A 23,606-nucleotide genomic window follows, 5' to 3' on the forward strand; every position below is an offset into this window, starting at 1 on the left:
GGGAATCTCCCTTTACTATTCTTTCCTTCCAAGTAGCTTTACAGATTTCCGTGAATGAAACAATAGTGATTTCATGTGTTGACTTCCTCAGTTAGTTTCATTTCAGCCATCTGGTGGTGATGTCACACATAATCACCTCTGTCTAACAAGCACCTGATAGTTTTCCTTCCTGGGGACTGAAAGTACAATACATAGATACTAGCTCTGTAGGCTGCATTTGTACTACAAACAGTGGTTTGCTGTCATGATTCAGATACATAGGAAACTAGTTCAACTCTTACACTTGTTACTTTAGATCACTTCCTGCAACTTTACTCATCCTCCCAATTATCATGAATACACATTTGGGTTTTTTTTATCCATGTTAGCCATTAAATAGGATAAGTAGGTTGGGCCCTGTGACTAATGTTTCCTTGGCTCTGACTGTATTTTGCTGCTCCCCTACAGCAATCTAATACTTTATTAGCATGCAGGGGATACTTGGGTTTCTAATTGTAGGACATCTGACAATGATCAATGAGAAATGCTGGCCATAAGTAAGTCCCAGCATAGAGGCAAATACAGAAGTACTTGTGCTGTAAAGAGACCACATCTTTATTATTCATTAGCACTGTCATTATTAATACACCTTTCTACTGCTGAGCTTTCATATTCTGCATTAAAAAAAAAAAAAACTTCAACAAAAAAACAACAAAAAACCCAACCAACCAACCAAAAAAACCACCCACCAAACCAAATAAAAAGACAAACAAAAAAAAACCACAAAAAAACCCAAAAATGGATAGTAATTGGATGTGCTGCAGTAATTGGATGAGGCTCTTCAAGCCCTTTAGGAGCTTCTTGTTCCATTAACACTACCAAGATAGTAAACACAGTTTTTATCATTGCTGATGCCTGATCACAGGCAACTAATGAACTATGCTGAACTATTTTATTATACAAAGTTTAAATGTAATCCTTTTGTTTTAGAAGCATTGACAATATAGAGGCAGCAGCTAAATGAAAACAGCATGATCTGTCAATGAGTAGTAAGCATTTCCCCCACTAGTGTTTGTGAATCATGGTGAGTATTACCTCCTAGGATTAAAGTCTGGGTCTTAAATAGTAATTTGCATAGAAAACGGGTTTGTTCAGGACCTGAGGCTTGTCTATATAGACACTTACCTGGAACAGGAAAAACTTTTTAAACTTAGCTTTAGAAATCACCTTAGCTAAAATTTTAAAAAAGGCACATTGAAAATAGAGTATTCATTTCAAGGGTACTCCTTTTCAATGCCTCTCTACCTACGGCTGCACTCCAGATGTTAGTGCTGCACAAAACCCCAAAAACCTGATTAGTCTTCCCACATTTCACTGTAAGAAATGGGACTTTTCTGCAACCTTCATAGAAATTTCTGACAGAGATGCACTAATGGAATAACCAGTTGCAGATATTATTTCAGTAGCTTTCATAGCTCAAGACATTACTGCCCAGGTGTACTTGAAGTCCCTACTAGAAACTCAAGTATGTCAGATGTAAAGCAGTAAGAGTTGAAGTAGGTAAAATTTACCTAGAAGTGCAGTTAACTGTGCTCCATGATCAGGTTAGCAGAAGCTCCCCCTACTTTTCAGTTAACATGCAGGATATCAGACAGCATGTGGGTATAGCTCAGCCCCAGTGTGCTAGGTTCTAGATAAAGTGCATCAATTCCTGCAGTGATTAATGTTTTTTTTTTCTAGCTTGTTTTCCTTAGCTCTGTAATCAGAAAAATCCTAAAGCAGGTCATTTAAAGTGTGTGTAGTATCTTAGGAACTGTAATTTAGTGATCATAAATTTGCATTAAAAATGTGTATAGCTCATCACCTGGCATAAAGTTTCAATCTGAACCACTTATTACCTATACCACAACTGGAACCCACCCTGTAATCACCACTGCTTTAATATCTGTTCATTTGAAGCTCCACTTTCTTCTGGTTTTTATTTTCTTTTTCCCTTCTGGATGCTTTTGTTTTATGTGAAGGAACAAATACTGAGTTCTTTCTGCAGTGAGGAAACACTGATAATCCCATATAGAAGTTCCTAAACTGATGAAATAATCATCCCAAATGTATCAAAGGTAGATGCAACAAGGAACTGCAAGGTGGAAATGTCAAGAAGGCATGAAAGACAGATCATAGAATCAACCAGGTTGGAAGAGACCTCCAAGATCATCCAGTCCAACCGATCACCCAGCCCTATCCAATCAACTAGACCATGGCACTAAGTGCCTCATCCAGTCTTGAACATCTCCAGGGACAGCGACTCTACCACCTCCCTGGGCAGCCCATTCCAATGGGCAATCAGTCTCTCTGTGAAGAACATCATCCTAATATCCAGCCTATACCCCTCCCCTGGCACAACTTGAGACTGTGTCCCCTCGTTCTGCTGCTAGTTGCCTGGGAGAAGAGATCAACCCCCACCTGGCTACAACTTCCCTTCAGGTAGTTACAGACAGCAATGAGGTCACCCCTGAGCCTCCTCTTCTCCAGGCTAAACAACCCCAGCTCCCTTTCTGAACTGAATAATGCTATACCTGTTTTTTAAAAAAAGCTCTCAGAGAAATCTGACTGGTAATGTTACTCTACTCATAGTGGCTATAGCTATGAAAAGCCTAAGCAGAAGTCTAAATTTTGAAGAAGTTATAGGCAACACAACATTTAGAATGGTTACTATCAGCAGGTAAGGTTATCAAACCTCTGACTATTCAAATACAAAATATTTAACTTATGGCCAAATACTGCAGTCTAAGAGATTAGAAAGCACATTCTGAAGTAGTTAAAAAGATGTACGTAAGCATTAAGTCATTAAAATTACTTAAGCTGCTTAATCTTCTCAAAAGCAGATTAGGCTAAATTTAAAACAAACATGACACAAAGCAAAATTTTGGTTTAATACACTATGCATCCTTGGTGCAGAACTTGGTATGTACAGTTCTGAAAACTGACTTGTGTAAGATAATAGAGGTTTCTAGAGTCACTGAAATAGAATACCAGCTACAGAGTTACTTTAACAGCAGCTATCTACAAGAAACACTAATGATCCATCCTAGTAATACATACATCTACATTTTCAGGAAGCTGACTTCTTTGAAAATTAAATGCCCATATTGACTGCTGCCACAATGCACAATTTCATTATTCCCTTTGGGTTCTGAGACTTTCATAAGCTCAAATGGCAGGTGAGGGCCCACGTAACATCAATTTTCTCACATCATATGGGCATGTTATTACTTAGTAAAATTTGTGACCAAAAATAGAACCTTTCAGAGTAATTCCTTAGCTCCACTGAATATGAGGGACGCAAAAAAAGAGAATTAAGTCCTCACACTTTGCACACTATTAAACGACATTTTGAAAGTAAATGAAGTATTTCAAAAGTTTTAGCCAAAAAAGGTATCACTAGGAAAAAAATAGTAATAAAGAATCTTGACGCTATTTTAAGAAATGTTGGCTAATTCTATTAGGTAGAGAAATCTGAGCTTCTTCAAAGTACTGTTGAAACGGTTTAACGTGGAACTTAGAAGAATGATAGACACAAAAAATGCTTATTGTAAAAAATTATGTTGCAGTATACTCTGGCATGTTTGTCCAACATGTTTAATTCCTTGCTGCTCAATGGGTTTATTCTTTCTCTAATTACAGCAGATGGATCAGATACAGTTTTAGAATTATCTTCCCTATGGTTGTAACTTGCTTCATTTACAGTAAAGATGACAAATCACCGAATTCATACTCCGAGAAGAAGCCTTTAATGATGTCCAGCACCAGAGGACTCTGAAACAAAGACACGATTTAGACTGTTCAAAAGAGTAGAGCAAATCAATTCAGAAATGTAGTTTCAGAACCTACGACAACTGTACCTACATCTGAGCACAGTAACTGGCACATTCAGCTGCCCTGTCAAATTAAAACAAACCCCTCAAACTACATACGTACACTTGGCCAATACTAAAAATCCTCTTTCACAAGTTTTAAAGCACCATAGGCAAAACTCCATTCTTCTTATGTTATTATCCCTTAAGTCTACTGGGCAGTGTTTTTCACTGATGACACGTTTTAGAGCATCAGTAATATTTTCTGTACAAAAATTAAACTGCAGCAAATGGGCTATCTGTCATGGTGCAAAAAGTTAAACTGAGCTATAGCAACTTATGAAAAATTAAAATTCCAATATGATGTCAGAAAAAAAATACCTAAACATTAAAGAAGATCTAAAAGTAAAAATTCAAAATACAAGTTCAACCTTATTTGTCTCTTGACAGCTAAAATAGCAGCTAATCTTGAGATAGTGATGATTCATGCAATTACATTAAATGTTTGTTACTGTTACTTAAAAAAAATCCTCCCTCCAATCCAGGCATACAACTTCCATTCCACTGCTAAAACCTATGCAAAGGACAATTTAAGACAGAGATAGTATCTGTGCAGTTTCACAGATGTTACTACATTATAAAACCATTTATACAACCAAAACTACACATTTAGAAGTAGTCTTTAAACATGTCCCCCAAACTTACATAGAATGTGCTGAGCTAATTTTTATTGCACTTATTTGAAAAAAAGACAACAAGGTATTAGATATTTAGTACTTACTGTCTGCCACTGCTTTTTTGCCTGGAAAAAAGGGAAAAAAAAAAAGATTATACTTAGATTACTTAGATTATACTACTTGATTTGCTAATTTTGCTTGAATAAGATTTAACAACTATTCATCAACTTTCCATGTCATTAAACATTCTGATTTTTTTAAAAAAATGTTTTTATTTAACCAAGACTCCATGAATTGAAAAATTTTAGCTATCAAGAGTCCTACTGTAATTCAAAAGAAACATACATACAATGGTTCTATTTTACATAACATATGGATAAGAATATCATCTGCCTTTAGAAGTGTAAGTTATTTTATGTTGCCATTGTAATTGTTCTAAAATAATGATCCACAGTGATCAGACAAAAATAGATGGAGAAAATTATTCAGAAAGGAGATTGTCATAAGAGGTTGTACAATCTCCACCCTTGGAAACATTAATTTGAATTACAGATAAAGCCATAAGCAACCCGATCTAACTTTGATCTAATGGCTTTAAGCAGTGGTTTGGACCAAGTGAGTTCAAGAGGTCACTTCCAATCTAAGTTCTTCTACAACATCCTCTTCTATAGAGATGTGTATTATTTCCAAAACTGTTCCCCAAACTCTGGCAAGGGCTACAGCTATTAAAAGCTATTTGCACTTTAAAATAATGCTTAGCATACTCTTGCCCCATATCAAGGTTTTGGCCCTCAAAACCCTATACCACCACACCTATTATCTAAATCATAAACTAAAATAAAAGTAGCATGACATGAACACAAACTTGAAACAATCTTGAATTATTAATTGTGCTTGAAATTAAAGAAGCGAAAGGAAAAGTTAAACTCTTTTTTTCCTGTTCATCTATTTACATACAATTAAGCTTGTAACTGTAGTTTAACACTTGTGTAGTTTAAGTTTTGGACTTGCTACAAGTTATTTTGCCAAGGCCAGACAAATAATCATGTAACATTACTCAGCTGTTCCCACCGTGAGGAGTTCCTTTATCAAATTTTTCTAAAGTCTAACTTTCATTGTTCATGATAGCTAGTAAAGCCTTTTGACTTGGAATTTTTTTAGCGTAGCCTAAACTGAGGAACAGGCCTTTTAAGAAACCACAACCTGTTGTACCATTCTGCTTTGAGGGATCTGGCCCACCCAAATTTATATTTTTATGTTAGATGTTTTGTTTCTCTGAGAAAGCGATCTGGTATCACCAAAGAGCACACATTTTAATGTTCAGTGATATATCCCAAAATATGAGGTGCATCAACCCAAAATAAACTAAGTGCTTCAGCTTTCATGAGTTCACATGGGAAAACCTTTCAAAAACTGGGTTTTTTTGCAGATCTTGAGTGAAAAGTCAAAACCATAAGGATTCTTTAAAAATTTGTCATCCAAGTAAGTTTACAAACATGTGCCTCTGGCTACATTTTACAAGTTAGGTGGGTGTTTTAAAACAAATCCTATGTTACATAATTTTCAGTTACTTCTATAATTACATTGCTCTTTCAGTAGTTTGTTAGTGTAATCTTCTACACTAAACATGTTAGAACTTAGAAATTATGGCAAAACCCTGTCCTTACGTAAGAGTATTAATTTCTTATTTGCTGGCTATTTTCAATGACTGATTTCTGTTAAGGATATTCTCATCTATAAACCTTATCTATAAAGTAACAGCTAATGCAGACTATAATATGTAACTTACCGCCGTATGAAATTTTGTAATAGGCGTAAGCTGTTAATGCTATACCAACCCATATTTCTTGATACACGGTGGTGAAGTAGAATTTCATGGCCCTCAATGACTTGGGAAGCATTGTCTGCACCATCTGAAAATGGTAAGTTTTGCAATGATGAGTTTTACAACTGCATTCTTACCTGCTATATTTTTATATACACGTATTTCATAGAATGGTCTGGGATGGAAGGGATCTCTGAAGGTCATCTAGTCCAACACCCCCTGCAGTCAGCAGGGACATCCTCAACTAGACCAGGTTGCCCACAGCCCTGTTGGGCCTCACCTTAAATATGTCCAGGGATGGGGCACCAACCACCTCCCTGGGGCAAGTTGTTCCCATGTTCCACTACCCTCATAGTACAGAACTTGTTCCTAACATCCAATCTAAATATGCTCTTCTCTAGTTTAAAGGCATTGCCCCTCATCCTATCACCACAGGCCTTTGTAAATGGCCACTATTCAGACTCCCCAGAGCCTCCTCTTCTCCAGGCTGAACAACGCCAGCTCCCTCAGCCTATCATTGTAGCAGAGGTGCTCCAATCCCCTGATCATTTTTGTGGTATATAAACACTCCTAATAGCAGCAATATACAGGTTTTAAAAATAATCATCATCCCCAAATGCAAAGGTACTTATTCTACAGCAAAGCTACGAAAATTCAGAGTTAAGGTTAGAATTTATAGGCTGAGGCATTAAAAAAAAGGATACATTACAGTTAATGAAAGGGTTTGAAGATGATTCAATACAACATTTACGGAGTAGCAGTTGCTAGGTTCCTCTATCCCTATCAGTGACAGCTGGTTTTTTTAATATTCCAGATCCTCTCAGAAGGAAAGCCTTGTCCCAGACAAGGCAGAGAGACTCCTTCCCTGCACTACGAGGTTAACTTACCTTTCCCACTGCTAAGGTATCTCTCCCAATGTGGTAATTTCTACTCAAACCAGCAAAACAAATAATGTTAAGCTACTGAATCCATGAGTTATCGTGGACATTTTGCTTCAAAATATGCTCCAAGAGCAAGAAGAAACCTAGCTATGTTTTTCTTCCTTTCTATGCAGCTTTGTTCAGACAAAAAAACTGTCAGATGTTTTAAAATTAACCTTACCCTGCCTTCCATACATGCTATTACACATTTACACTACATATCACTAAAACACTACCTGTTCTACTGTCTTACATATAGCATTTCATGTCAATAAAGTCACTATTTGCAGCTACTATAACCCAATAAATTGGCTACATATAGATATAGATGGTATACGGTAAACCTGAGACCCCAGAAAGAAAAACAGATTTAAACCTCTACGAGGTAATGCTTATTATTTGCCATTACTAATGTAAAGAATCCTCTGGCATGCATCAAAGAGAAAAGGACACAAGGGTAGCCAGTGTCAAAACAACTGGAAAAACCTAGGTTCTTCTCAAATAATGAAAGCATCTTCATAGCTTTCAATTTTATTAATTTTACAATTAATATAGAATTGTAATCAAACCCACATTTATCTTTGTTTATGGCCAGACATTTCAATCAAGTTTATTTTTGTGGCCTGATTTCCTGACAGTGTTGTGCTATCACTGCACCTCCCCCATAGTTTCCCCCCATAATTGCTTCAGATGAAAAGTGTGATAACAGCAGTCATCCTAACAGAATATGAAGACAGTTAACAAGGAGACTGAATAGAAAGAACGTATTTGCCTGCCACTATAAAACACAGAATAAGCAATGCTATTTCCAATTAACATCCTGCTAAAATCCGACAGAGGCCTTTCCGTAAGGCCTCTCTGGACACGACACCGTTAATACGTTTTTTCTGAAATCTATTCGGAACAACGCTGAATTTGCGTTCTTTGACCTCCTGTCATGACCCCTCCGCAGCCCGAGGAACCTGCTGCCTGCCCAGGGCCTGACCCACACAGACCCATACGTACAGGGGGGTGGTGAGCGAACAAACGCAAAGCTCCAGCGCCGCTGGCTGCCCCTCCCGCCTTTCCCAGGCTAAACCACAACTGCCTCCCCGAGACACCCCTGCAGCAGGGCTCGCTTGGACCGAAACCCACCGTTACAGCCGGGAGTGCGCGAAGGTCACCCAGCAGGAACACGCGCCGCTACCGCCGCGAGGGATGCTGGGAAAGAACGCTCCAACAAGCAAAGACCAAGAGAGGTGCCGTCGCTGCGCAGCGCCCCCTACGGCGGCGGAGGACGAGAGGGCCTTCCGCAACGTGGCTGCGACCGGCCAGGCCTAGGTTCGCGCGGCTGTACCTTTCCCTGGCCCTGTTTCGTGCCCGGGAGTACGCGGGGAAGAAGCAGGCTCACTTAACGTACAGGTTCCATCACGTCCCTGTGCCCTGCAGCCCCACAAGGGCCTTTGCTCGGCCCTCACAGAGTTCATGTCGCTGCAGAAATCCACAGGCTGTCCCAGGGTCCCTCTCGCCGTGTTTTGCCCAGTTTTAACCTCACTCCTACTTCCCGAGAAAGGAGCATAGCAAGCGTCCAGCGCACAAACAATGCTGGGAAGGCCCTATCTCAAATCTTTATGTCGCTTAAAGACTAGCTTATCCTGGAGAACTGGAAGGCACCCTCTGGGTCAGAATCAGGAGGACTGAGACGTCTACGTGCATGTGAGACACATGCTCCAGCAGACGGGAAAGACAGCGTGTCTCGGCCATTGTTCTGTGGGTACAAGCGGGAAACTGCCCCGCGCCTTTCGTGTCTGAGAAGGGAGGAAACCTCATCCTGAGAAGAGCTCAGGAAGGAACCAGGGGGACGGGTGGGTCCACGCTGCCGAGCTTGCCGCTAAAGAACCTTGTCGGCCAGCCGAGCTGTCACCCCCTCCTGTGCCGCAGCACCGAGCGAGACACCTGGGCGCTGGGTTGCGTAGTAGGGGCGGGACTGCGCCGAGGCGGGAAAGTGGCAGCGCGGGGGCGTGTGGTTGTGGTGTGAAGAGCTGTTTGCTAGTGCCAGCATGCTGCGCGAGCTCACCGAGGAGCAGGTCAGCGACTGGTTCACTATTGGCAAAGCCGTGACTGCTGTCGAGTTCTTGGGAAAGGAGACGCAGACTGGTGCCCTGCTCAGCAATCCCCACCACCCCTCCGGCTCGCTTACTGCGCAGGAACCATTAGCGGCTGTGGGGTGAGTGCAGAGCGCTGGCCTTCAGGTCTTGGCTGCTGGGAGATGCACCTCACCCCGGGTAAATGGCCATCTGTGAGTGCACCTATGGCCTTGTCATCAAAATCTGGAATAAAACCCCTTAACACTGGGTTTAGCATTAACCAGCAGCCATTACTTTGTTATGTGGTTGCACAAGTTTGGGTTGCAGGAAGTATTCCTACAAATCTAGCACAGTAGCTGAAATTCAGAGAAAATATGTATACAGTAAATTGTATAGCTACGCTTCATGTCAATACCTAGTTGCCCATTGGTTGGTTTTCTGCTTGCTTTGTATTAAAGGTAAAGCTTGTCTTAAATTTACTGTGCATACTTGTGGGATGAGGGGTTTATTTTGAGCAGGGATCTTCTAGCTAAGAGGTGTATTTTTTAACATAATAATGCTAGTTTAGTTTCTGACATTAGTTTCTGAGCCAAAAAGCTGACTATGCTTATGTAGTAGCATTTTTTACGTACTTGTCTATCATGTTTCAACTATCAAGGACATCCCAATTAGAACTCTCTACCTTGCTGCATTATATCATCTAAAAGAGCAATTTAATTCTGACTGTGCACGCTGCTTTAGTAACAGCTGTTTTTCTCTCCCCTGTGTTCTCGTGGCCTCAGGTGTGAGGCATTTATTCAGGGTCTGAACTGCCCCTACTGGCGCTGTGTGGGCTGGAGTGGATTCTAGTCTTAACACCATGGGTAGTGTTTGTGGCTGTAGTCCAGGTGTGAATAGGTGTGGACTTGTGGGATTAATATTGCTAAAGTATTTTAAGATTTGCTGCTTGCCTGTATTGTCTTGATCATCACTAGACATGCTACATGCAGGATTTCTCTAGGTGTACTAAGGCTGATGTGCAATTGTAGCAAATGCTGTTGAAAAACAAGCAGTATTAGAAAACACTGGATTTATTCAGATTCAGATGTGCAGCTTGGGACTTTTTGGCAGTGGCAAGTGATAAATGAGATTTAGGAGTAAACTTATTGTTCATTAGGGAATAATATTTTCACAGAGTAGGGTTTTATGCATTTCACTGTTAAATCAATAACACTGATAATTTGGACTGATGTTTTTTCCCCTCACACTCTCTTAACAGTGTTACTGGCTTTTATTATGCTGTTTCCAAGTGACTGATCCTCAACTGATTATTTTACAGTACATAAATTATTTGACCAGTAGTTTCATATGTTATTTGTAACTGAAAGCATTTCTTTTATTCTAGGGTTCATAAGCAAACAATATTGAGTGGGTGCAAACTACAGGATACTTCTATTCATAAGTTTAATTTAATTGTGGTGCAAATTTGTGGAAGACTCTCTTATTTATATGTGCTTTTCTTTCTTCTTCTAATATTCCCTTCTAGCCAGCAATTTTGCAGCAGTTGAGATACTGATATCCCTTACAGCAGATATTGTCAGTTATTTTCAAACTTAATCTCTTTGCTTCCCTACAGGAACTTCTGTTTTCTCTGAGCAGTAGTTAACAGTGTTCCTGAATGGTGTAGTCTAACTAAACTATGTTCATTATTCTGGTGACCTGGATAAAGACAGTTCAAGGTATATTTGCATGTCAGTCCTTTGATATGCTTTATTCGCAGATGGCAGAGCTTACAGACCAAGAGAAGAACTTACCAATATTTGCATAGTAACCTGGTACATTTGGTTTTCACTAGTGCCTGGTCATTGAAAACAAACGAACAAAAAAACCAAACCAAAACATCTTCCACTTGATGCTACCTGGAAGGTGTTGTGGCAATGGATAGTAATTGTAGTATTTAGATCAATTTTGGTTTGTGTACCTGTGGCACATCTAAATACTTATACACTCTCATCTGTTAGTGTAAATGTGCTACCACTACCAAGCTCCAGATCTCTGACTAAGAGCTGCTGAGCTGCTGGGTTTTATGCAAGTAGATAAAACTTCCCAGAAGTGACAGGACAGATTTTTCCAGGGATTTTTTTAAAGGTTATTTTTGATGCAAGTGTAATTCCTAAACCCAATATGTATGAGATACCTGGGACATTTTAGTCTTCATTTTGGTGCCAGTAAAATTTCAGTAGCACTTGGGAAAGGTTTGACAAAAGATTCTTGAATCCAACAGTGCGTTAAGCCACCCAAATATAAAGAATTAAATAAATTGTGAAGATTCATCAAGCCTTGTGTGCCTAGGCAGAGGAAAGTCTTTATCTTTGGTTAGAGATGCCTCTTTCCATTCAAAAGCTTTCACAGATAGGGGCTTTTTTTTTTCTTTTGTGTTCTTTGCTATCTGTGAGAGAAAGGATATGTGTCCTAAATAGCCACATATGTAAGTGTGGACAGAATTCTTCATCCTTAGACACATATAAAATATTTTCATCATCAATAATGGGTACAGTTTTGTGCCACTGCAAAATGAAAAGGACCTTTATAAGGAGAGGTGGGCCCAGGTGAACCTCATAAGATTCAACAAGAGCAAGTGCAGGGTTTTTGCACCTGAGTTGGAAGAATCCTCACTATCAATACAAACTAGAGGATAAGGTGAGAGAAAGCAGCCCTGTGGAAAAGGACTTTGGGGTGCTGATGGATGAGAAGGTGGATATGAGCAGATGGCATGCGCTTGCTGGCCAATCGCATCCTGGGCTGCATCGAAAGATGTGTGGCCAGCAGGTGATTCTGCCACTTTGCTCTGCCCTGGTGAGACCTCACCTGGAGTATTGCGTGCAGGTCTGGAGTCCTCAATACAGGAAGAACATGGACCTGACTGAGCGTGTCCAGAGGAGGGCCAGGGTTTGGGCCCCATACATGGAGATACTTGAGGTGAGGCTCGACAAGGCCCTGGGTAGCTTGGTCTAGTTGAGGATGTCCTGCCTGACTGCAGGGGCTGTTGGACTAGATGATCTATGGAGGTCCCTTCCACCCCAGACCATTCTATGATTCTAAGGTATGTTTGCTTAGCTGTGTTTGGTTTCCCATATGCATTTCTGTTTCACAGTTCCAGGAATGTGCTTACATTTACAGCATTTTTGGAAAACTTTAAAAATCTTGAGGAGATTTAATTTTATTAAGACTAATTTTTTTAAATTTAGTAATATTATTATATTTTGTTTACTGTCTTCTTAAGAAAGTTTGAAGAGCTGAAACCAAAATAATTTCTCTGCTATTGTTGAGGCTGTTTTAACATAATAATCAATTTTAATATTCCCTACAAAACTTAGGGAATATAAAACCAAATGATTACCACTTTTTCAAATGTCTTTATATTTATTTCAAGCCACAGAAACAATTATTGATGGGTACTCTACTTTTTTTGTCTAAATTTATATGTACGAATGTGTATGAATTGCTAATGGTAATTACAACTGTGTTATTATGCACAAGTTTTGTGTAATAATTGATGTTTTAAAAAAATATTACTGGAACTGCCTGATGAGATCTAAAAGCTTCACATCTCCCTTAAAAAGACATACAGAACGTGTTCCCTTCAATTGCCAATGATACCTCATATTCCAAGGCTTTTAAGGTTATCCTCTTATCTGAACTGCTTCTAGAATAGCAGCTTTAGTGCAGCTTTAGTAATTTAACTTGTTAGGGGAATATAGTAGTTCTCAGAAGTTGTGGTTGAAAATTTCATCCTTAAATACCTTATTGATTAACCTTTTAATTCCTCTGATTATATTTAACTGAATGAAGAAAAACTTAGACCCTTAAATCTTTCCTTATTATCAAAGCAATTGTGGTTCCTATTAAAATATTTAAAGGCTGAAGTGTGGAAAAGCTTGTGGTTATTCTCTTGTATTTATTCCATTTCATAGGTTCACCAAGTTAGCCCTTCTAACTTTCACCAAGTTAGCCCTTTTTCTTTATAGTCAGATATTTGTCCAAAGATATTGTGAGCTATTTGTTCTGCCTGACAGCTGTGCTGGTGGGAGAAGTTGCCTTTCCAAATTATTACCACTTGTCTTTCTGTCACTGGAGTGGTTTCTGTTGGCTTCTTGCCTACATCAAGGAATATCAGCTGGGTTAGTGAAAGAACAATATAGTTTCAGATTACTGCATGCAAGTCCTGTAGGCCATAAATAAAAAGTGCTTGAAGAAACAGACAGTAATCTTCAGGAGGGACTGAATGGTGACTGGCCTATAGCCGTGTTGCTGCTATATGATACATTTGAAATCTACATGAAAGCTAAATTCCAGAAAATGGATCATCTTAGCTGACAAACTGGTACAGATTCTGTTGTAGAATGTTGTGGTAAACCTAGCAGACTTCTTTTGAAATACTTCAACTTTTTCAGTTTGTCTTGGTCTTACACTTTGCTTTTTCTATGCTTTTCTTTTCAAGTAGAGAGGGAGTACATGATGTTATCGTCAAATATAAGTGCTTGCATTCTATAAAATTACCTCTAATTTCTGTAATTTTAAAAATGGAACTCTGAGCATCTCGATCTAGTTGGGGATGTCCCTGCTTGCTGCAGGGGAGTTGGACAGGATGACCTCTTCCAACCCAGTGCATCCTATGATTCTATGAAAATGAAGTCTTAGTGGAGGACATCATTTTACCATTTGGATAATTTTTCTTTCCCCCCACTTAACCAAACTCTCCATTCCCCCAAATGTGAGCACTAGAACAAGGTACAGTAACCAGTTATCGGTTTCAGCAATAAACCATGCATATAACGGTAGCTCAGCCTTTCTGTGTGTTTCCTTAACATTGCATTGGATCTAACATAGAACTGGCTATGATGCCTAGATGCATTTTGTAACTGTTGTTCAGCCACTGCTTTTTTAGCATATATAGCAGTCGGTGGCCCATGTCTCTGGACTTGAAAGACTTCATTCACTTCTATTAAAGTGAAATTGAAGTGAGATTTATGAAGAGTGGGTAGGTTGTACCTGTGGTCATTTTGTGGGGTTGTTTGGGGTTTTTTCCTGCTTATTTTTGATGTTTGTAAAAGTAGGTGGGCCTTGTATGTATGGCCTGCCATTTTCTGTAAACTACAATTTGAAACCTAATTTTTCAATGCTTTTCTCACTTATTTTACAACAGAAAACTGTGAGGATAGTATTTTAAGAAGCTAATTTATGTGAATTGCCATTTAAGGAATCATGCACTTTTGGCTAAATAAAAATTGTTTTCTGAAACCAGCATTGTGGATGTTAATTTTCAATGTAATGCTAATTTTGCTAACATCTTTTAATGCATATGCTCAGTACTTGTCCCTTTCTTTCCTATGGAAAAGATACTTGAAATTTAACTCTTTGGGGGAACTTTAGCTATAGCTATATTTTGGTCTGGATGTTTTAAATTGTTTTAGAACTACATGAAAAGAATCTGATGCTCTTTGTTCTGCATCACTAGGGCAGAGTAAGTTGAGATCAGCACTTCTATTATTTATTCACAATGGCACAAAAGGAAGACAAAGTTTATACCAGCTCTGAGGGCAGATGTGAATTGCACAGAATCACAGAATTGTCATGATTGGAAGGGACCTTAAGGATTATCTAGTTCCACCCTCCCTGCCATGGGCAGGGACACTTTCCATTAGATCAGGTTGCCCAGAGCCACATTCAGCCTCTGGGCAACCTTCAGAGGTGGGGCCTCTACCACCTCCCTGGGCAGCCCTTTCCAGTATCTCACCACTCTTATGGTGAAGAAATTCTTTCTAATGTCTAATATAAATCGGTCTAATCATCTAATATAAACCCTCCACTAGCTTGGATCCATTCCCCCTAGTCCTATCATTACTCGACATCCTAAAAAATCCCTTGCAGCTTTCTTGTAGACCCCTTTTCAGATACTGGAAGGCCACAATAAGGTCTCCTCTGAGATGCCTTTTCTCTTCTCTGAGCAACCCCAGCTGTCTCAGCGTGTCCCTACAGGAGAGGTGCTCCAGCCCTCTGATCATCCTCAAGGCCCTTCTCTGAATTTGCATATAGTTGCAAAGGTTTGTATATTTTGTTTATGGAGAGTGGAGGGTGAACTGCCATTTTTTATTATTCTAAACCTGATTCACTCTAGTCCACTAGTGCTTTGTCAGTTAGGTGTATGCAACAGTGCTGATTGTTTCACCTTCTCTGTATATGATGTTTCACTCTTCTTCACGATGTTCTATGGATTATAAGTTTTCCAAAGGCTTCTTACAATAGTAGTGGTTTTTTCCTTTTTTGAAAAACTTGTGCCATTTGTTTCACCTAATTTGTGTTACGTCAGTAATACATTCTGTTGTGGGTGGCGTTTATAGCTGTGGAGCACAAGGAACTATCTTTCAGTTGTATGTTACCAAATTCAAGAAATGTGAATGTTTGGAGAAAATCAGAGGAAGCAGATTTCCTCTTTTTTTTTTATTTTTGCAAAATAGTGAATTTTGTGAATTGGGCTATGTGAATCTTGCCTGTTTTTTATGATGTAGCAGACAGGTTAAATGGAAATTAGGATATGGAAGATATTACATAAGACATACAAAAATTTGTGGCATAGTGATGGGAGTCCAATTGGAAGTGTAGCAAACTGAGTTCTGGCATATGTTTTCATTGATTTTCTGCTCTAATTGTCTTCTCTGTTTAATTGTCTGCTATGTATCCAATCAGTCATGTAACACTTATTATAAACTCACAGTGATAGATGATGACAACTGAAAAACATGGATTTTTGTTAAGGTTATCACCTCTTGCTTTGGAGCTGTTGACTCCTTTGCTTTTCTAGAAAAGTACAGTCTGATTTGAATAAAATATTTTAAGTTTAATGTAGAGTCTGGGTGTCAGGATAGTTTCCAATCAGTCAAATGGAGAAGTACAACTATTTGATATAAAATAATGCATTATTTTCTTGAAGAATAGAGAGCTATTTGTTAAATGCTATTACATATCTGAAGTTTTCATATTGTTCTTACCCTTCACAGGACTTCAGCATGTGCAGAGTGCAATTCAGAAAAAATATAGATCATGCATCATGTTATATCTTCTGACATTTCATTTTATAACTGACTTTTAAAGTTAATAAATAACTATTCAGCTCCAAAAAAAGTATTTAACAGTTTATTTGTTCTAATATTATATTAAACCATTTATCTTATACAGTATAAAGTTCTAGAGAGCTAAAAGCTATGTGACAAATACAGAAGTCCACTTTATGGATTAATGCTATTTCAAAATATGGAAAACTGTCTTTTCTTATTTAAATACATCGATATATACATGACTAAAAATAAAATGCTTTGGAGTTTTTTCAGAAACATCTACATTTTTGGGTAAAAGGAGCCTTCAAACACAACATCTTTAAGGAGCCAGAGAGGTAAAAGGAGAGTCCATATTTTAAGCTTGTTTACTGCATACTAGCTATAATCAAGGATTTTAATTTCTTTTCTTGGAAAAAAGGAAAGCATGTCACATGTTTTATTCCTGGTTTTGTGGATGGCAATCACAAGAAAGGAATGCAAGCAGCTACATAGCTTTTAGAAAGAAAGACAAGCCAACTTAACTTGAAGGGTAGTAATAGGGTAGGTTCCAGATTCTATGAGAGAAGGTGGGAAACATGCTTTGTGTGGATTTATCGACATAGCTTGAAACTGTGGGGATTTCATCTTTGTCCGATTTCTTAGAACTGTCTCCGTGCAGGCTGCAATGTTCAGAGCAATTTGTATTCCATGCATCTACCAGCTGGTCTTGTTGGTTTCGTCTGTCAATGGTAGTGAGAAAATCTTGTAAAACTTGCTTGAATATGTAGACTATTTCCCAAGGTAAAACATCATTTTCTGCCAAAACTTCACGAAATCTAGAAACAGAAATGAAAATATAATAATCAGTGTTGAAAATTCTTCTGTTTCCTCTCTGGTCTTTTGAGAGGCGGGGAAGAAGGAGGAAATTACTATGTTCTGGTGTCTTTTATTCCTTGTTGCCACATTTCCCTAAAAGACTGAGAGGAAAAGAGATCCAACAATGCACTGGATGTGGTCCAGCTATTACAAGGATTGAAAGCTACTGTTACTGGGCATGCTTGTGCCTTTTGTTTTTGTTTTTGGTGGTTTGTTTTTTTTTTTTTTTTTTTCCTGGCCCATCTGGGTTACGTGATTTAAACTGACTTTGCCCTTAGGTATATTCTGGGCTTTAAAAGGCATGTAGGCATATTCTGTCATTGTTATGTGTCCCTAGAAAATGTATTTAATATACAGTTGGACACATGAGAATTTTTCTTCATAAAATGTGGGTATGGTTGGTTGTTTTTAAAAAACAGGATTTTGTTGGCTTTTTTTGGTGTGGGTTTATTTTTTTTTTTTTCACTGATATTTCGGACATGAAGCAGGGTTTCTGCATAACAGTGTATTGTATTAGTGTTTTAATTTGCTTTTTGTTATTAGGTTACTATTTAATGAATATTTGGGATAAATAACAGGAAAAAAAATCAAATTATTGATAGGTCACATGTTTAAGCATATGAGACTTCCCTTGTTTAGGATTAGACCAGGAAAACTCTGATTAAAATTTCTTCAATAAAGATGTAATTTCTAAAAGACCTATTAAAATGTGTTCCAGTTGCTGATCCTTGTTTCTTTAGAAGAAAGACCAGAGCCAAATACAAACTTGGATTAGGTAAAAGAAACATCCTACTTATGATAGAATACTCAAAGAAAAATATGAAAGTTACCTGCTGAGAACAGTTCCTGTTTGGCAAGGCTGGATTTGTGAACACAGAACTTCCAGCTGCCGTTGCTCTGTTGCTGGAATGGTTGCTTGAGGGTTTTGGTTCTTCAGCCAGTTATAATCCGTGCCAGTCTTCTGGACTTTTTGTTCATTTTCAATCTCTTGTATTAACCTTTCACGTTCTTTCAGGTGCCATTTCAATTCCCTCAGTAGGGTTTTTGTAACTACATCTGATTCAGGATATCTTGTGGATTTGTAGGAATCATTTTTTGACCATTTCATCCAGCCGAAAAGCGGCATTTTAACTGTGAGAGATAACACAAACAACAAACCTTATTTCTGTAATTTCTGTCTGTACACTTACACTTCCTTTATAGCAACTGAATATTAATGAACCTAAACTGTTTTGCAGTATAAGTAGTCATAAGTGCCAAACTATAATGAAATCTGACAATATTTTCCATCTGTTTCCTGAGTTAACATAACTGAGTAAAGTTTATAACAATTCAAATTGCATATCTGTCATCTTGTAAACATCTGTATTTTTATCATACTAGTATGTATGGTTCTAAAAAAGCCCCCAAGTAAAAACCAAAAGAACTACAACATCTGCACCTCTCCCCAGAGAAAAAACAAGCCTACAAAAAAAGCCCCTTACACCTCCGCAACAAGACTAAGCAAACAAAAAAAAAAAGGCAAAAAAATCCCCAACAAAACGTTTATACTTCCAAAATTTTAAGTTACCTGTACATCTAAAAAGTAAGTAAATAAAGTTAAGTGCTGGAACTTTGTGTGATCTATTTTTTTTTTTTCAACTTCTGTATCAGTTTTTATTTTAAATAAATTGGTTTTTTGCATAACCTGAAAACAGAAATCTCATGGAATAGGTTTTAAAAGGTTACAGATCGTGCAGACACAAGCAGACTAATTGGAATAAAATAACATAAATTACCTTTGCAGTTGTTTGTGAACAGTATTGTTTCAGGTGACTTTGCTTGAAGGTCTCTTATTGTAGCATATCCTGTTCCCAGGCTGTTACTACTGCTGGAAAAAAAACAAGGATTTTTTCTGTTTTTCTTTCTTGTATTTTTTTTTTAATTTACTCAAACTGTGCTTAGAAAAATGACTTTCTATACTGAATATGACAGTTTAAGCTTTTCTGCTTTTAAAGTTCTTTTTCATCCTCTGTACCAGAGAGAAGTAGTAATGCATTTAACCTAAGATGGTCTCTCAGATACTTTCTACAAAGTCCATTAAGACCTCCTACCTTTGAACTGGGTTCTGCCGCTGGCAGCAATTTAAAAAAAGATGGCAACAATTTCAAATGCTTGTTGCTAAATCCATCCAAAGGTATTGGTAATAGTGAGATGAATAATGATAGTCTGAAGCAACTACAGACGTGCTTCTAGCTAAAGTTAAGGCTATCGTATGATGTGATGCTTGGCTGTGTATAGCTGTAGGTCACAGTTTAGAGCTGTGTTTTTTATGACTGTAGAGTGCTAAAAATAACTATGTTGCTTTTATCAAACTTCGAGGCCATTGAGATGCTGGAAGACTTTTTTCCCATTAGAGGGGGATCAGGCTGTTCTATTGTCATTTTTAAACAGTTAAAAATAGTCTTTCTCTAGTAAAGATCATCTAAAACGTTTTTTAAGTGAGCCTTGACAGAAGAGAGCTATTTGACAGTTGCTTAGGGTTCTGTTGCTATATTAAATACCTTTTATAGATTAATTCCATCAGTCTCATGGTACTATACTTTTTCATTACTGTGCATAGCTGTTAGCATTTTTAATTAACATTTTAAATAAGTTTGAAGAAGCCAGTCTGTAACACTTACCATGTACCATGTAAGACACTTTAATCTAATTAAAGGAGTAGAATGAAAAGGATATGTAAATTGAGGTCAAATGGATCCAAATAGCCTCGAATTGTAAGTCTTACCATAGACTTTGCTTCTCTCTCAACTGGCTGTCAGTTGCCTGCTCCGTCTTTCCTTGATGAGTATTTTGAGCATATCCATTTTTAAGATTCATTTACAGAGACGGCACCATGCGCACTAAAGGTCGCTGAAGCAGCCATTTTCCGTTCCAGTTATCTGGTCTCTTCCTATTAAACAGTAGGCATGGTATGTGAAATGCTCTCTCTTCTGCTTGCTCTTGTTCTAATGACTGTCTTTGTTCCTGTTAGTATTTTTCATTCCTACTTTTTTGCCTCCACTGGTGTGTTGAACTGTTGGGAGAACAAAGGTTCTGCAAATTTCTTCTAGATGTCCTACAACATAAAGATGACGTGTATGGCTGTTACTAAAGCTGATATTACTTATACATTGTAAAAATTCAAATGTCAGCATTAATCCTCTTCAAGTGGAAGGTTTTCACATTGCATTGTATGTGGTACTATGAAAAAGGAAGGGAGCTAGGTTTATGGTGACAGAACTGTCCTGACAGATTTTCAGATGAAATTAAAATGCTCCTTGCTACCTTCTTTGCAGCACAGTTAACATGTCAACACTTTTTTCCCCACTGTATCAAATCTGAAAGTAAACTGCTGTACTGCATAACCCCATTGTAGTGTCTTTGCAAATTAGTGATGCTTACTGGACGGTCTGCAGATTAATTAAATCTATAATAGTTTGGTTTTGTTGCATCTGTCTTTGTGTCATCAAATTTTGTCAGGTAGGTTACTGAGAATGGTGTTTCCATTGATGGGAGAACGCTAAAATTGAAAATCTGTATTGCTACTACTTTTTAATGTGTTTCAGAACCCTGTGTTCAAGAAGAGATGGCTGTTCATGTGAGAGTGGCATCAGGAATTGGAACTTAAATACAGAGCAGTATGTTATGCAGTTGCTAGCAGGTGGTTAATCTTAGAAGCTTTGTGGAGACTTACAGTTCATGCAGCTATTCCTGAAGAGGCTCATGGTTCTGCAGTTCTGTGTCAGGATGGAAGTTTTGACTTTTCTGGTAGTGGGTCTGTTCGCTGAAGGCATTGGTGAATGTGTCTTTCTTAGTAAATCGAACTATTGTTACAGTGTAACCTGGGGAAGGGCTGTATTTTGATTCCTCTCATTAAGTTTTAGACACTTTCTAAAACTACAGGGATAAAATTACAAATGGTTTGAAGTCTTTACTACTTACCTTTAGATTTCTTGCTCCTTCATTTTTTCTTTCCTCCCCCTCTCTCTTTTGTGTTTGACTCATTTTGGGGGAAAACTGTTTTATCTTCTTACCATTGATCTAGCAATTTTGTGTTTTCATTCAGTCTGTAAATTTAGATAACTTGGAGATACTGTGGCTTTAAACATTATTTGTGGTCTTAAGTTTCTGAACCTCTTTGACATTTTATCTCTTGACTCGTGGAAATTGTAGAAAATTTACAGTCCTAGCACTGTTACTTTCTTACTGTAACATATCAAACCCATATATTTATAGTCTCCATTTCTCTTTTTTGCATTTTTCTTTGTTGGTATCGGTGACTAAACCATGTTATAATACTTGAGCGAGACCATAACATTAGTTATGTAATGAGTAACTTCTTTCTTTTTTTTTTCTTATTTACTCTGCCACTATAGGATGGCGGTTTTTAGCTAATTGATCATCTTTTTTCTCTGTAGATTAACCGTAGTTGTCTGTGTGTAATATAGAATGCAGAGTGAAGATTCTTTGAACTTTTTTTTTTAAGCTTTCTTTTAACCTCCATTTTCTTCGTTTTCCTGATTTCTGAGACAAGAAATGTAATCAATTTGTAACGCGTCTCACATTTCTATAACTTAATTTTCTTTGAACTGCAGTGAGTATCTCCTTTTACGTAGCTAAATCAGGAGTGTGCTTTTCTGTAGCGTATTTTGGAATTATTTTTCTGATGCTGTTCTGAAATTGAACTTGGAGCATCAAGAGCTGCTGAAGTCAAAGTGCAGATTTCCTTTCATAAATCAATTCAGACAGTTTTTAGTGGTCTTTCTTTTCTTGCTATGACAGATCCAGGTTCATCAGCAAAGAACCTTATTCCAAAACAATAGTTGTACAAGAGCACATGATAATTGAGTATTAATAGGGTAAACAAGGAAATAAGAGTGACAGCTAGTGGATAAAATGAGATCTCTATTCTTGTGTCCTTGTGTAAGGCACAAGGTTGTTTCTTTCTATTTTAAAATTACTATGTGCTTTTTAAAAATCTCAGTGGTAGTGTATTTTTTTTTCCTGTGGACTTCTTGGTACAAAAAAACCCCAAACCTAGTCTGATGTATATGTGTGTTCCTCTTTCTCCTGTATTTATTATTCTCTATTCAACCCCAAGTAAATGGGAGGTTCACATCAAACAGGTCTTATTTTTGAATTAATTGTCAGTTCTGCCAGTTTTTCTTTAGGAGACTGCATAACCTGGTGCGTGGATAGGTTAGATGATGGGAGGAGAAAAGAGAAATACCTCATTTTTCCTCTTTCTTAAGATGGTTTCTAGATGGTACCTTTTCTAGAAACTCCATTAGCAATAACCAAATGGTTGTATTGCACTGTGTGCATGATTTCCACAGTGAATTACTCTAGTTGTGCAAGTGAAACACTCATGAGCCACAAAAGTTATTAAGGGAGTGGAACGTCTCCTTCATGTGGAAAGGCTGAGGGAGCTGGGTCTCTTCAGACTGGACAAGCAGAGACTGAGAGGTGACCTCATTAATGTTTATACATACATGCAGGCCAAGTGCCTGGAAAGTGGAGCCAGGCTCTTCTCTGTGATGCCCAGTCAATAGGACAAGGAGCAACATGTGCAAGCTGGAGCATAGGAGGTTCCACATCAACAGAAGGAAAAGCTTTTTTTTGTAAAGGTGACAGAACAGTGGAACAGGCTGCTCAGAGAGGTTGTGGAATCTTGTGCTTTGGAGACATTCAAAACCCACATGGATGCATTCCTGTGTGACTTACTCTAAGTAATCCTGCTCTGTGAAGATTTGGGGGGTTGGGCTAGATGATCTTTCAAGGTCCCAGCAGCCCCTAATTCAGTGGTTCCGTGATTCTCAGAAGCCTTTTTCTGAAATAACAGTAGAAATGGAGACCCATGGAGAATCTCTAATTGCATGGCCATGCAGCTAGATGTATTGACTTGCGTCTCTTGTGCCTTCAGACCAGATGAAAAATAAATGCTTCACTTTGAGTGGCTGAATTTAGCCAGCATTCTAAAAGAGAGGTTTGTATGGCACAGCTTATATATAAGGTTGTTAAATGTTTGCATCAATATGGATGAGCAATGACAACTACACATGAAACGATGAAGCAATCTAAATGCATCTCCAACAGTGACTCTGGTTTGTGGTGAGGATTTCCTATGGTTTGTGGTGGATGTATATGGTTTCCCTGTGGCTTGTAGCTGTGCTGTTTACATGACATTTGGCTTAGAAATACAGAAGTGAGGAATGGTTGAAGTAACTTAACTTCCCATAGTTAGAGTGCACAAAGTAAGCATAATTTACATGAAATTACTCTAGAATAGATTAATATGGAAAAGTGTGGGGGTTTTCC

At 38.1% G+C, this 23,606-nt stretch overlaps 2 protein-coding genes across 2 annotated transcripts in view; one reads left to right on the forward strand and one right to left on the reverse strand.

Moving 5' to 3' along the window:
- The first annotated feature begins 9,291 nt into the window (after positions 1-9,291).
- Positions 9,292-23,606, forward strand: part of TDRD9 (tudor domain containing 9) — a 74,338-nt gene continuing 60,023 nt past the window's right edge. The window contains exon 1 of the mRNA XM_054400666.1: positions 9,292-9,458. Within this exon, the coding sequence (XP_054256641.1) occupies positions 9,292-9,458 (167 nt within the window). The remainder of the gene's footprint in view (positions 9,459-23,606) is intronic.
- On the reverse strand, positions 16,930-18,393 carry RD3L (RD3 like). The gene is made up of 2 exons (XM_054400270.1): positions 18,098-18,393; positions 16,930-17,227 (listed from the first exon to the last, which is right to left on the reverse strand). Exons 1-2 carry the CDS (start codon positions 18,391-18,393, stop codon positions 16,930-16,932), a joined length of 594 nt encoding a protein of 197 aa, XP_054256245.1.

Source organism: Indicator indicator, chromosome 4 (genome assembly GCF_027791375.1).
Source record: "Indicator indicator isolate 239-I01 chromosome 4, UM_Iind_1.1, whole genome shotgun sequence".
NCBI lineage: Eukaryota > Metazoa > Chordata > Aves > Piciformes > Indicatoridae > Indicator > Indicator indicator.

What these genes read in the sequence shown, in the direction of transcription:
- RD3L (XM_054400270.1), bottom strand. Translation starts at nt 18,393, where the DNA reads ATGCCGCTTTTCGGCTGGATGAAATGGTCAAAAAATGATTCCTACAAA. An exon ending in ACAGGAACTGTTCTCAGCAG is followed by an intron (nt 17,228 to 18,097) that starts GTAACTTTCATA and finishes TTCTGTTTCTAG; the next exon opens with ATTTCGTGAAGTTTTGGCAG.